The 15255-nt window shown below is 32.4% G+C and overlaps 1 protein-coding gene across 6 annotated transcripts in view; it reads left to right on the top strand.

Moving 5' to 3' along the window:
- The window catches only part of LOC106879192 (trafficking protein particle complex subunit 13), a 274417-nt gene that overhangs the window by 240369 nt on the left and 18793 nt on the right, over positions 1 to 15255 (top strand). For all 6 annotated transcript variants that reach the window (XM_014928647.3, XM_089356112.1, XM_089356113.1 and 3 more), the window contains 2 exons: positions 7956 to 8028; positions 9361 to 9405. In XM_014928647.3, coding sequence (XP_014784133.1) covers positions 7956 to 8028; positions 9361 to 9405 — 118 coding nt within the window. The remainder of the gene's footprint in view (positions 1 to 7955; positions 8029 to 9360; positions 9406 to 15255) is intronic.

The raw sequence follows: 15255 nt of genomic DNA, 5'->3' as shown, positions 1-15255 counted from the left end.
CTACTGTTCATTTCCTCTTGTCAGCTTCTATAAGTAAAATCCCTTGGATATATGCCAAACAGGGCACTGAAAAGTTCTTAATTTGTTATGCTATATAGTCCAGTAAGTTGGCAAATTTGATATTGATAGTCAGGCCATTTTTATGCATCAAATTTGACCTATAGTGAATCACTACAATAGCAGAACACATTCAATTCAGCATCTCTTCCTAATTCCAGTTTATTATTCTGTAGTTAATAACTTTGATACCATTTCATCAGTTACTATTTTCATCTATTTAAGGTGATTTTAAAAGCAGATTCATAGGGGTTTGGAAGCAAAACATATTACTATTGAGTTACCACTATCAATCTCGCATCATCTTTTTTTTTTTTTTTTTTCATGTATTACACTGAATTTCATTTTTACATCACTTTCATTGTTGCTATATATATATATGATGATTATCACTAAAAATGTCTAGTAAAATTATTTCAAAATATATAAACACTTTTGTTAACCTTTCTCACTATTCAATACAATTTCATTTCTCTCTTGAAGATATTCTGTAATTCTGAAATCAATTACTTAATGGTGTTATATTAAAATATATTAAAAGTTATAAGTTTGATAAAGAAACGATTCAGTATTCAAAGCAATATCTATGAAGACCACACTCAAAAGCAGAATGGTTTAACATATAATTTTACACCTTCTGACCCATATCTACACCTAGAGTTCTCATAGAAAAAAAAATGTCTTATTCTACTACTCTCTCTCTCTCTCCCTCTTTCTCTCTCTCTCTCTCTCTCTCTCTATTGCATTACTTGACTTTCTGATAATAAAATTGTTCCCTAATTTTTTTCCCTTCAAGTTAACACTCAGCACTTTTGGGTGGGGGTGGGGGGGAATTAAATTACAAACTTAATAACAAGAGACTTCCAGTGACAATTTTAGAAACTACAATTGTCTTTTCTCTTCTTGGAATTTTTTATTTCCATGTCTTTTTTTTTTTCATTTTTATTTTTATATTATCAGTATCCCTGTAAAATTAACTCTTACTGGGCTGAGTAGTTCTCTGCATGTTAACATGCAGACACTGAATTGTTAAAATTAGCTAACATTAACATCCCCAACTTATGTACACAACCAAAACTATGCCATATGTTTTAATAGATTATAACTGATGTGGTTTGAATCCTGCTGAAGCTAACAATTTTGTTACATTTTATCAGATACCATTTTTAGTCCACTTACATGTAAATGGGTACAATGGGGAGATACGACTCATAGAGTAATTAACAAGTTTTTCATTATCCTGCTATAAATGAATCCAAATCCTTCATGGAGAATGCAATGAAAGAATATTCATAGTTTATCTCCCATATGAGTCACTACATGATGACCGAATCTTGAGTGATACTTTGGAGATTAAATAGGTTCCAATACACAGGTGTGACAAGTATAACTAATAGAACCTATGCCAGCATAGAACATAGACATTAAATGATGATGATGATGATGATAATGATGATAATGACTTCTACTCAGATAATATATTGTTAACAGTTCTCTTGTGAAGAATGTTGTGGCCAATTCCTATGTATTGATCTTCTTACATCAAAAATCCTCATGCGGGTATCCATTTAAATGGACCAGTATTCTAACCTCATTGTGGTAGCTTAAATTGTATACAGAAGGATGAAGGTCAACATTTTATTTTATTTTATCTTTTTTTTTTTTTATAAATTGGTTATTATTGTTGTTTAATCCCAGCTCAGCTCTTATTCAGCAGACTATATATGATCAGATGTATTCAGATTATATATGAGAAAATGTATCCAGTGAGTCCTACTTCTTTTTTAAAGATGGTGTAGTGATAGTTAATGGAGACTTAACTGCTATTTCTACCAGGTTAAGCAATCATATATAGGTTCCCACAGTATGAATTAAATATCGTAGAGGTGCTATGCTCACAACCTTTTACTTATTTGCAACAAAATAAGGACAATTATTTTTGAGCTTTATAGAATGTTTTCCTTCTTTTTTTGCTATATTTTTTAATAATCATATTTACAAAATATAAATACATTAAAAGAACTGTTATTTTCAAAAAGTATTAAGAATTAGGGGTGAAAATTATTTAAATTTAAAGTACCTTTCTTTAACAAGTTTCAGAATCCATTCAGAAAATAGAATAGCATTTTCCACTCTTATGAACTTTCCAAGAAATCAAGAGATAACTATAATGGCAACTGATAAAAAAGAAAAAAATAATAATCTCTTCATTACTTTATATGAGAGTAGCACTTATGGCTACTGCTGCTGCTAGAGTTTGGCAAAATCTTAGCACTGTATGCTGACTAGCAGAACAGCACCAAATGCTTTCTTATAGAATTCTAAGATTTTCCATTTAATTTCAATACTGAAAACTAAATGAATCTTAATCCCATGGTTTAAGATGGAGATTTTGTTTCCATCTGTTTTTTCCATATTAGGATATCATCATTATAATCAATTAATGTCTGTTTTCCAACTTGGCCCCTCCTAATGCCAACCACTTTACAGTGTGTACTGGATGCTTTTTTTTTTTTTTTTCATGCCACTAGCACCAGTGAAGTCGCTAAGTGGAAGGAGCTTTCAAGACGAAAGAATATACAGAATGGATTTTGTATACCTGAATATATGCTTGCTATTGGTGCAGTTATTGTGTTTGTTGTTTATCTTCTGGTTAGATCTGATTAATTACATTCCAATCATGGCCATCCCATATTAGTAAGAGTATCCAGGGTTACATGATCAAGTGCATCCTATTTTTTAAAGATGTAATTTAGGTGAGATATATATATATATATATATATATATATATGTATATGTATGTGTGTGTGTTTGTGTGTCTGTGTTTGTCCTCCCAACATCACTTGACAACCGATGCTGGTGTGTTTACGTCCCCGTAACTTAGCGGTTCAGCAAAAGAGACTGGTAGAATAAGTACTAGGCTTACAAAGAATAAGTCCTGGGGTCGATTTGCGCTCAACTAAAGGTGGTGCTCCAGCATGGCCGCAGTCAAATGACTGAAACAAGTAAAAGAGTAAAGAGTATATACATACCACCCAGCCTCAGCTAACATCCTACAAAGTTACATACCTCAACCACAACACCCTTAAACACTCCCAAACATCATGGGGCACAGCATCAATGCAGATAACACGAGTTATTGCACAAGAGCATTACATATCCTAAACAATCCACACTGACACACTCCACTAATTAATCCAACTACAATAACACCTCACCATGGATCCCTTTCTGCTTCACATGCCTTACCATCAAAAATAGACTGCTAAATATCCCATCGAATCTCCTCTTGCTACACATCTATCATTAAAACATGCTCATCAGTGAACAAAACTAATACTTTTATTAACAAAAAGGACAGTAGAATCACTTTTCATTGAAAAACCGGATTAAGACTTGCATAACTCAACACTAAATTCTCCGACATAATAGACACTGCACTACATGTATTCAACAGAGTAATTGTAGGCGTTTTCAAAAGCATGTCATTTGAGGCAGCATTAAAAAAATACAACCTGAAAAGTTAACCTGAAAAAACTTGGGACAACCTCAAACATAATACACCAACAATGATGCATTACAGAAATAAAATTGAGCATCAAGCAACTAGACAAAGAAAAGCAAACTGGCAAACATTTGCATCCAATGTAAACCACAAAACAAGCATTAAAAATTGCACAAAGTAATTAGTGGCATCAACATCCACAAAGGCCTCATCGCATCACATGTCACAATAACAACTTCAAGTAAACAAGCACTTTTCCAAAATCAGCTACCAGAAGAATGCATATAGAAAATAGAAACTTAAGATATATGTCTTCTACCTACGTCATAGTTTTGGCCTCTTCCTTCTATCAGATACCAGAAAAGTGAAAGGGAAATCCAAAATCTTAAAAACATCACTGACAAAATCACTAGCATACAACCAAAGGAAATATTGCACTTAGAAACACTTTCAACTATTCATATCAATACAGCCAAATACCCAAAATCTGGAAATGGGCAACTCAAAACAATTTTAAAGTTCAATAAAAAAAATCAATCAAAATATTGTCACACAGATCTATCACCCACATATGCATGTCCTAAAAAATTCTGGACATCACCAGCCCACATATTTCTGCCTCTAACACACAATATGGATTCAGACACTCCAACTACCTCACCATTCCTAAACCTTACACAAAAATACTAATGGTTTGAACAACCACAAAAAGAAAAAAAACCCACCCAGCTAGACTATCCTAATTACTGTTAACATCAGCAAAGCTTTTGGCTCCATTCCCCGTTAACTACTTATAAACAAAATACTTAACACCTCCTTAAGAAACAAAAGAAAGTGCTGACTAGCAAACTGTCTCTCAGCTTGCCAAGACTATGTAGTATACAAGATCTGTCCAAAACAAAACCAGACTTTTAAAAAAATAACATTATTGCTTTAATTGCAATTTAATCAGATTTGTCTTGTCCAAAATAGGTCATTGCCCGTTGGTACAGCTCTCCCACTATTTTTCCAGTTTTGGAATACCGCCCAAATTGTTTTTCCATCGGTAGTGCACAGTTCTAATAGTAAATTTTCTTTGATCTCTTCTATTGTTTGAAATTAGTAACCATTTGGGGAAAAAATTCAAACTCATGAAACAAAAAGGTTCACAGAGACCAAATCCAGAGTGTAGGGCAACTGGGAGTGAACTGAGAGTTGTCTTGTACTTTACCAAAATGTCACAAACAAGGAGTGGTGCATGAGTTGTATTGTAGTGCTGCAGCATTCAAGGTTTGTCTGCCCATGCTTTAGGCCTCTCTTTTACACTGCTTCTTTCAAATGTCTCAGGACAGCCTAATAAAACTCATTACTGTTCATTTGACCTTATGGAACAAACTCATGTGAATTACACCCCTCTGATCAAAAATGATGATCAACATCACTTTCTCATTTGAGCAACTCAGTGCCCTCTTTTTTATATTTTATTTGTCTTATTATCCAACTCCTCACTTCATCAACCAACTTTCTGTTCAACACTGTAGTCATCACCCCTTGATTCATCACCAGTTATATCACATTCAGAATGTTTTCATCAGCATTCTAATGATCAATCAACTTCTGACTGGCTGAATTCTCTTTTTGTTCACCTCTCAGCAGACTTTTATAGTTATATGATGCATCTCTAAATTTTCTTCTAAAATCTTGTAGCATAAAATTATACAAACATGTACTTTTTTCAGAAATATCATGGATAGTCAGATGATAATTTTTACAGATCATAGTAAACACCTTCACAATTTGATCACCACCTGTTTTCTTCACAAGTTGTCCGAATTTGGGATTGTTTTCAGTAGATGTTCTTCCCAATTAGAAATTCTGTTATCACTTGTGACATTGTACACAGTTCAATTGTCCCCTTCATATGCTAACTGCAACATTAGAAAAGTCCTTCATAAATTTTTTTTCCCTATTTGAAACAAATTTCACACAGACTTACAGCTCTTCCAAATTCCTCATTGTCCATTTTGCAACAAATCACCAAACCTACTAGATACAGATTGGTGTTTCTCGACCATTTTTTTACCTATGGACCCATTTGATTCCTATTTTACTCTACTGGACCTTCATACCCATTCAATGTTTTAAAAAATCCTATTATATTTTTATAATTAAATATTATTAGGAATTATATTTTTTTAAATTGTTAAAATATTTTGTACATTGTAGAAATGTAACCAATTTATTGCACATAAACTTTAATAACAAAACCTTATACGGACCCCCAAGGGTCATGTGAACTCTGGATTGAGAACCACTGATCTAAATCATCACACCTCATCAGTCATTGGTCCACCTGTTAACTTATGTAGATAAAATACTGACATGGTGTGAGGTGATTTATTAGAATGGAAGTCAAAGTTTACCAAAATACAGTACTGTAGTCATGAGCAAACTGCACCAGATGGTGATTGATACATTGTTTTGAAAGTACAACAAAACAACTAGAATTTTTTATTCTTTGAGTGGAGTACCACAATGATTTGTTCTTTCACTCATTTTCTTTTTAACCTTTGACCCACATGACCTGCTCAAAACATCCACACATCCTCAAAAGCAGATAAAATTACAGTATCATCCTTAGACCATTGTTCAGAAAAACGCAAAACTACTCCAAACTACTCTAATTCTATGTCAATCACCTAGAAACTGAACTTCAAAACAACAGACTTGCCAAACCTATCATTTCCTTTCTTGCTTGCAACACTAGAGAACATTATATACAACCAACCATCACACTCAACACCCACAAGACAAAAATACAAAAATACTAGGAATTACATACAAATACTTGTACAACATGTAAGAGCACATGTTCAGGATATTCTAAAGAAAGTAAATGGATACACATATGCATAGGCACCATATTTGGCCAACAGAAATAATTTTACATGGTTACTCAACCTGTTAGAAATAGCAGCCAAAACTCTGTTAATGTGCAATCTGCTGTCTTAAAAAAAAGACTAACCATCCACATTGGGCAGTGTGGATGGACAGTCTCAGCCAGAACATTTTTGATCTTAAGCCTGCTTAATTAGAGATGACCTAATATGGTTAAACAACAGCAGGAGATATAGAGCAGGCAGTGGAGAGAGTGCAACATATCTAGACTGTAATGCTATACCCTATACTATTAACTGTTGTTATGTTAATATACAGTATGGGCCTTAATTAAACCCATACTATTCACGGCTTATCTGGAACATTGAGTTTCTGGATCACATTTTGTTGCTTGACCAACTACCTACATGACACAAGTCTGCTTCATCAGGGCTGACATACAACTAAACAACAACACAATATTTTCTTAATTTACTATAATAATAATGGTGATGACAATGACGATGATTAACATTAATAATAATAAACATTAATATATTTTTTCCATGTATTATTAATAACTCATTCTCAGATTCTTCTGAGACAGTAGTTGCCAGACACAAAAAAATACTTGCTCTTTTATATTTTCTCCTTTTATTATATTACTTTTTTCTTTTCATTTTTTCTTGTCTTGTGTTGTTGGGTTATTGTTTTTTTTTACTTTTTTTAATTTTAGCTTTTTCTTTTTTTATTATTACTAGCTTATTGGGTCGTTGGATTATTTATGCTATATTCCTAAAATAATTATTTCTTGGGGATTTTTCTTTAACTGTAGTTAGATCTCATAAAGTCAAAACATAGGTGCTCTTTTTTATTCTTTTTTTTTCTTTCTGCCTTTCCTGGGATGCATAATGCCTGCACTTTATGGCTGTCAAGTCCTTATTGAAAAATACATATGAGGGCTATAAAATATAGTCTCTTTTACACCTGCTTCTTCTTACTACAAAATTCCTAATTAACAAAGTACTTTATAAACTCATTTTTAAATATTATTGTTATACCTGATTTACTAAATTTCTGAACTATTTATATTCAAATACTTGTATGACTTACTGAGGCTGGTATTAACATGTGGATGCTTTCCTAATATTAGTCACCCTGCCATGGAATGGAGTGTATTAGCAGGTATATAGATTGAAATAAACTGAGTAATCAAGCAGAATGTGAGCCCATGACTTAGGATCAGCAATCTACCCATCATATTCCATAGAGATAGCATGCTTCTAATGTAGAGAAAAAATGTTCAACAAGAAATAAAGCCAAACACATTAGCAAAATACAAATGTATTTAAAATTAACATAGTCCTTCTTATAAAGTGTACCAACTGTGAAATGATGTCTCATGAAATGAATGGGAAATTTGGTCTTCATTTTATCTTGGAGTTTTAGTTTCTTCATATTTGTATCTTATAAATGTTTTGTTAATAAATAATATTCATTTCACACTCAAAACAACATTATCTATTTTTGGTTACAGTCTGGTGTGTGCAGTTAGTTATGTCACGGAATCTGGTGATAAAATGGCTTTCCGCAAGTTCTTCAAATTTCAGGTGAGTTTTTATAAGTAAAGCTAATCTTTTCTGATTAGCTAGGTCATAAAAATATCACATGTTTTTCATATTCTTGTAAGCACTCATTGTTTTTAAGACATCTCGTGTAATAAATAGGGCAATCGTATAAATATAGATCTCCAGTTTATGATGAAAATGTAGGTAAAACCATTTGATATTGTCAAACATTGTTATTATGAAGACATTTCATACAAACAACACAGTGGAATTTGATATAGTTTATTAACTCTTTATGAAAAACACTGGCAAACAATTGCCAATATTGTCAAGTAAAAGAAAGCACATTTTTTTGTGTGTTAGATACAGTCTATTAAATGAAATTGAAATCTGAGATGTCAAGTGATAAGCAAAAGTACTCAGATATGTGTTATGATTATGGAAAGTCTATTCCCTTTCATGTGACAATATCAAATTGTTTACATACTTTTTGCAGTCTTAAATGTTAAAGTATATTAGCACAATGGCTTGTATGCAACCATCTGATATAATATTACCTGTGTTTATTAAATGAGTTGCTAGGCAGTTACCTTCAATGTAATGCTATGTCAGTAAGTGAAAATGGTGAACAATACAAATCAGTTTTGTGCAGTGGGGCCTTATGTGAAGAACATCATTTATTATTTTGGAAAAATCAGATTCTTTTTTATAGACTTTTACCACTGATATAGAGAAAACAAAATGAAAAATAGGCAGTTTAAGAATTTGGTAAAATCTTCTGATAAAATCTTTTATAAATTTTAAGGTGCTAACATAACTTTGAACACATCCCATATAAAAACAATAAAATACTTAGTTTCAAAACTAAGGTTCCAATTCATTCAGAAAATATCTTAATAATAGAGTACTTTTTCCACTATCTTATCAGTTTTTTTCATTAAACAGTGCATTGTTTTTGTTATTGTTTTATTATTATTAATTTATTATTGTGTTAGTAGATATCTTAGTCACTCAGGCAGAATTCATGCTGGGCTGCTTCAATGAGTGGAGTTTCTGTGTTGTTTGTGTGACAAGGTAGATTTGAAGAAATACGAATCAAAGACATTTAAATGTCAAAAAAGAAATAAGATTCATCAGAATTTTAGGAAGAAAAATAAGTCATGAGATTTCTACCTTTTCTTAAGACATTACCAACTATAGTGAAAGTAGAAAGCTCCTCCAGGATGATATTATTTTTTCAATAGAATTAAAAATAAATATGAAAATATTTTAACCTCTACTTCTCTTCAATTTTTATTTACTTTTTTTTAATATCATCCATGTGATTGAGGTATTGATTTTAGCTTTGACTCTCTAAATGTTTTTTTTTTACAGGTCTTGAAACCCCTTGATGTTAAGACAAAATTTTATAATGCTGAAGTAAGTGTTTTCTTCTGTATCATCTGTTTCCTTTTATGGCATCTCTCATGTGAAATAAATTCAGGGAATGTTTTCTAATCTCTCCTTTGGAATCTTAAAAGATTTGTAATGTTTTATTTTCCCATTCAGTTCTGTCACTTACTAAATGCATCCAAATAACTTTGGCGAATCTTCTTATCTGCTTCTTCACATCAATGTGAATTAAGTGAGAGAGCCACTAATGAACACTGAAGTCACTGGCTTTGGTGAGGGATTGAGATATATGACCTCAACTGAGGAGACATAGTTGAAGAGAAGCTGGTAGTTTAAGGAGTTAGGAGAGCAATAGAAAGAACAGATGTATTTTGGGGATTGTGGGAGGGAGGCTTTGGGTCAGAGTGGCTAGAAGCTATTATTGTTGATAACCAGTTGAATGGCGGGGAGAATGGAATCTAATAGAAATTCTTGTCAGGACAGCAGTGATGGAGTTGAAAGATCTGTGCCTAGGAGAGTAATAGGATGTGAGTTTGCATGTAACAAAGAAATAAGTGAGATTTGAGTTGAAACAAAATCCATGGAATAACTAGAGGAGGAAAAATTGTCCAGAGGGTTTCCCTTTTTTTTCTAGAATTAGGCTGGATCTCCAGTAAAGGCAACCATGTGTTAGATGGTGATATTAAACCAGGTGGAATGATGTGCCTCCAACTGTGAGAGAACTTTTTATGCCATGCATGATAGAACTACATTATATTAGAAGAGCAACAGTGGAGTTCAAAGGATTGATATGTTTTTGTTATAGTAGTAGTAGATGTGAATATTAGATATGTCGTCCCTAATGATGAACTTAATAGTCTGAAAACTTATAATTGTATAAACATAGGAAATATGTTGACATTTATTCACTACTCAGTACAGAAAATAGTACAACGAAAATAACATCATTTCATATAGAGAACAATTCTTCACTCTTTAGAGATAAAGAACTTCATCACTGAACATACTTTCTTTACAAAATATAGATACACCTAACTATAGACTACTGTTATGACACTGTTCAAACTCCTTGATAACTAGACAGTATCTAAAGAAATGCAAACTCTAACCAACAATTTTTACATATTATCTCTTCTGTTACTACAATAGCTTTTGCTTTCCACACTTCACTAATTTCATTCTTCCCTACCAAAACAAAAAATATTTTCACTATCATTTTTGAAATCTCTGCCTCTAATTTTATTTATCTTTCTCTCTTATATCTCACATTTATGCATGATATCTACATGGGTTTTTTTTTTTAATCTATCTTGTTTTAATATTCAGTAAAGAGTGCTCTGCTAACCTATTGAAATATTATGCTGGAATATCTACAGATATTGCAAGGATAAGTGTCTGTAGTCTTTAATTAGTATTTGTGGCTGCATTCAATTACACATTTATTAACAGCTATGAATGCTATTTCCATTCAATAATTTGCAGTAAGGTTATCACCATACAGAACATCAAATGCTTTGAGGCAGCCATATGTGTTTCGGGATTTAATCAAATTTGTTGCATCTTATTTGCTGTATATATTTTTCATAAATTCCCTGAAAGAGATAAAATAAAGTTAGAATCATTCATACAAGAAAATGATATGATTGAGATAAATGAATCCCTGGGCTCTTAAATACAGTGAAATTATATTTATAATTTATTCTATTTCATTGTAATTTAGTATTAAAAATACAATTTCTTCATCATCACCAACACCACCACTTTCCACTATTACCTTCCACATCCAAAATAAAGACCCATTGACAGATAAGCAACCTTCACTTACCAATCTACCCTAACCACTACTCCACTGACATCTAGGACTTTTCCTATGTCTCTTCTACAATTACTACTCCTACAATCTCATCTGCTTCTTGAAACATCCCATGTTTCTTTTGACACTTTGATATACCTATCTTTTTCTTTTAATTATCCCCTTCTTATTCTGTTGTGGGGTTTTTTTGTTGTTTTTTTTTGTTCTGAGTCATGGTATGGAATACAGAGCCCTTCACCATTTCTTTTTGAATAACCTCTGAGACTTGTAGCAGGGAAACAGAGGAAGAAATTAATACACTTTCACCGTCTACTTGTCCCCAAAATGAAAATAAATAAATAAATAAACCCTTTGGACAATCTCCCTCCTCTTCGCCAATTATCCATGGATTTTGTTCCAACTTAGATCGCACTCAACATCTCTTACTCAAATGCAGATCATATATCCTATTCCTCTCCATGATACAAATTTCTTAATCCCTGTCTTCAATCAATCTCTGCTGTCCAGAGAGTTCTAACTTCATTCCAAAAGCTAATTTCTGTGCTTGCATAGATTCTGTCTTCCTTGTCACTCACCTCTTACCTGGATATGTATAAGTTATTCTCAGACCAGAGACCTTCTCTAAATGCTTTTTCTAATCCTTCTTCACCAAAACCACAACCATATGGAATACACTCCCTGTTCATGTTTTGCAGAGCATACGTATTCTATTTGTTGCTGCCCTTCTTCCTCAGGGCAGAAAAAAAACAATTTCTTCAAATGTTTTTTTTTGCCCCCCCCCCCTCCCCCATTTTTTTTGTTATCCCTTGCTCCCAGTCTTTTTTTTATCAAATGTACATCTTTAGCCATTTATATTATTTCCTTTCCTACAAGAGGAAATTCATGTTGATACATAGGTTGTTGTTTTAGAAAATCTTGTTGCCCATAATCACTATGTGGATAAATTTAATGAAACTGTATCTTCTGAGCATAATTGTAATTTACTATTTCTGTTCAATTGTCTGAAAAATCAATACACCAATATCTTATTTGATTTGCCTCTTTATATATTCTAATTACTTACTTCAAACTATTAAAATGATTAACTGCATTAATTCCCCACCTCTCTCTCTTTCTCTCTCTCTCAAGCATACTGTGAATTTATCTTGTTTCTTTGATTTTACATCTTTCTTCCTGTTGAAAAAGAGTTCATAACTCCAACTAAAAACATGTGTCTCCTCTTACACACACTTCCTGTTTTGACACCATACTTCCTGCTTAACACAAACTTTTAACCCTTTTTCTAAACCTAACACAACTCTCAATTCTCATGCATCCTTATTTTTCCAACCATTATATACATGAATTACCATTGAACTTCAAAAGCTCAAAGACAATATAATGTATTGGTATATTTATTTTTTTATATATTATTTTATTCATTTTGTACTTCTTTGTAAAAAACATTTTCATTTTCCCTCTTCTTGAAAATTTGCTCTGCAATGAAAGCCGGTTAGAAATCTTTATTAAAATACGCGTCCAGTTTAGCATTCTGTCTTATTATTATTTTTCATTTTCCTATATATATATATATATATATATATATATATATATATATATATATATATATATGATGGGCATCTTTCAGTTTTCATCTACTGAATCCACTCACAAAGCTTTGATTGTCCTGGGGCCGTAGTAGAAGACACCTACCCAAGGTGTCATACAGTGTGACTGAACTTGAAACCATGTGGTTTGGGAGCAAACTTTTAACCTCACAGCCATGCCTATAGCCCAGTACTTATTTTATCAATCCACTAGTTTATAAGATGTAAAGGGACACAGCATAAATAACATCAGCATTTCCTTTTTTTGACCAGTGTTAAACATAAAAACAGGCATGGATGGACACATACATAACTTCAGGCAGATTTTATCTACCAAATTCACTTTATTGTTGTTCCATATTCAATCTCACTGTATTACACTATGGGCATGTGTCTTCTACAATAGCCTCTTACTGTCCAACTAATATGAGAGTGGAATGTTATATATGTAAACTATATAGAATTGATTCATCATTGTTTGTTTTATACTAACGGTGCTTTAATATTTATGTATTTTATATTGCATTTTTTGTGAGCAATAGTATCGTTGGTTAAGTTTATGAGAGGCCAATCACTGATTCATGACATTTTCAATAGCAAGAGTGACAAGGAAGTTATCTGAGCAACTTGTAAACTGTATGGAATCCTACTGTATATGTGAATGTGCTGTGTGTGTGTGCATGAATATGTATATATTTAAACAATATACAGCAGCAAAGGGTGTGGACATTGGTGAGAAATCTGATAAACTGCTGCTTTCAAACAAAAAATAATATTGTGGTATTTATTCTGCACAAGTTGCTCAGATAACTTCCTTGTCACTCTTGCTATTGAAAATGTCATGAACCAATGATTGGCCCCTCATAAACTTGACCAATGATACTATTGTTCACAAAATGCAATATAAAATACATAAATATTAAAGCTCCATTAGTATAAAACAAACATTGATGAATCAATTAATGTTAACAGCCTCTCTCTCTCTCTGTGCTAATTGATAGTATTTATTTTCAAAAAGATAATCAACAACAGATTGCCACCACACTGAAGCATAATCTCAGAAGTAATGTTATGTCCAGGGGGAAGCAGCAATAAATACTTAATGACAACCAGATGCAGTGGTGGTGGTGGTGGTGGTGGTGGTGGTGGTGGTGGTGGTTATGTGTTGGATTCCTTTCCATTGGCCAACAGCCAAACCTGGTCACTAATTGACACTTTTTACATGTTTTTTTAATGCTTGGCTTTAGATGCACATTATTAATCTTGGTTTAAATGGAATTTTCTTTTTTCCCTTCTGTACTTACACAGAAAGAACAGTTTAATCTGATGTCCATGTGCTGAAGGTGGGGAAATAGTGTGCAATGAAGCATATAGTTTTAAGTGGTGAAAGAGAGAGCAAATTATAAAGATAAAAGTTATTAGTTTCTAAAAATAGATTTATGCTAAATGAGGATCAGAGAAAATTAAACTTAACTGAATTTGTTTTATTATGCATAACTGTCATGAGACAATAAACACATTAGAAAGAGTAGAGGGGAATGATTTCAAATGGGGTAAAACGGCCAGTAAAACATTGATCTTTTAATTCTTGTCATGGTCTCATACTTTGGTCTAAAAATAACTTTTCATATTTAAACTACTGCTATTAAATAATGGAGTTGAATGTCTAAATATATTTTTTAATTGGAAAAAAAAATGAGAGAAAGAAAGAAAATGGAAGGAAAAATATGGACTTTTTTTCATTTCCATTTTGAATTTTGCAATATTTTTAATTATTTCAATGTTCATTATTATTAGTATTAACTTAATTACAGTAAAGTTGTAGATGTAAATGGTGGGGAACTGGCCTATATTTCTTATTCGATTTTTCATTGATACTGAAATCTAAAATTAAAATATTTGACATGTTATAATTATAAAACCTTGAAAAGACTTTTATTTCTTTTGGTTAGCAGTGCCCCTATCCAATTTGTTCAAAGTAATCAATTATATTACAGTCAATCTTTCATTTCATTCTGTAGAAATCTTTCTTTTGTCTCATCATCATCAATTTATGTCCATTTCCCATGCTAGCATAGGTTAGATGGGCCATCACAGTTCAAGTCATTTCTGATTGGGAGTCATTGCTCTCATAGATTAGTGGTCAAATGTACCATTTGGTTTAGTTTCTATGGATGAATACCTTTCCTATTGCCAACAGCTTTACAGATTGCACTAGGTGTGTTTTCTTGTGGCAACAATCCTAGAGAGTTAAGTCCTTAAAAGGACTATTCTAAAGGGGCTCACAAACCAATGCCATCTCTGCTAAAGCGAGAGTACTATGATGGCAGAAAGGCCACAATTGGTATGTAAAAGGAACAAGTGTGTAAGTGTATAGAGAGTACTTAGTGACCTAAGTCATGTACTTTTATATTGGTGGCTATAGGAGATAGGAGAGGGTGCAATGGCAGCAGAAACGTTAAAATGCAAAGCAAACTA

The sequence above is a fragment of the Octopus bimaculoides genome, chromosome 8 (assembly GCF_046866305.1).
Source record: "Octopus bimaculoides isolate indiv1 chromosome 8, ASM4686630v1, whole genome shotgun sequence".
Lineage (NCBI taxonomy): Eukaryota > Metazoa > Mollusca > Cephalopoda > Octopoda > Octopodidae > Octopus > Octopus bimaculoides.
Note: the sequence above shows the minus strand (reverse complement) of the source record. Positions and strands in the feature narration are given on the sequence as shown.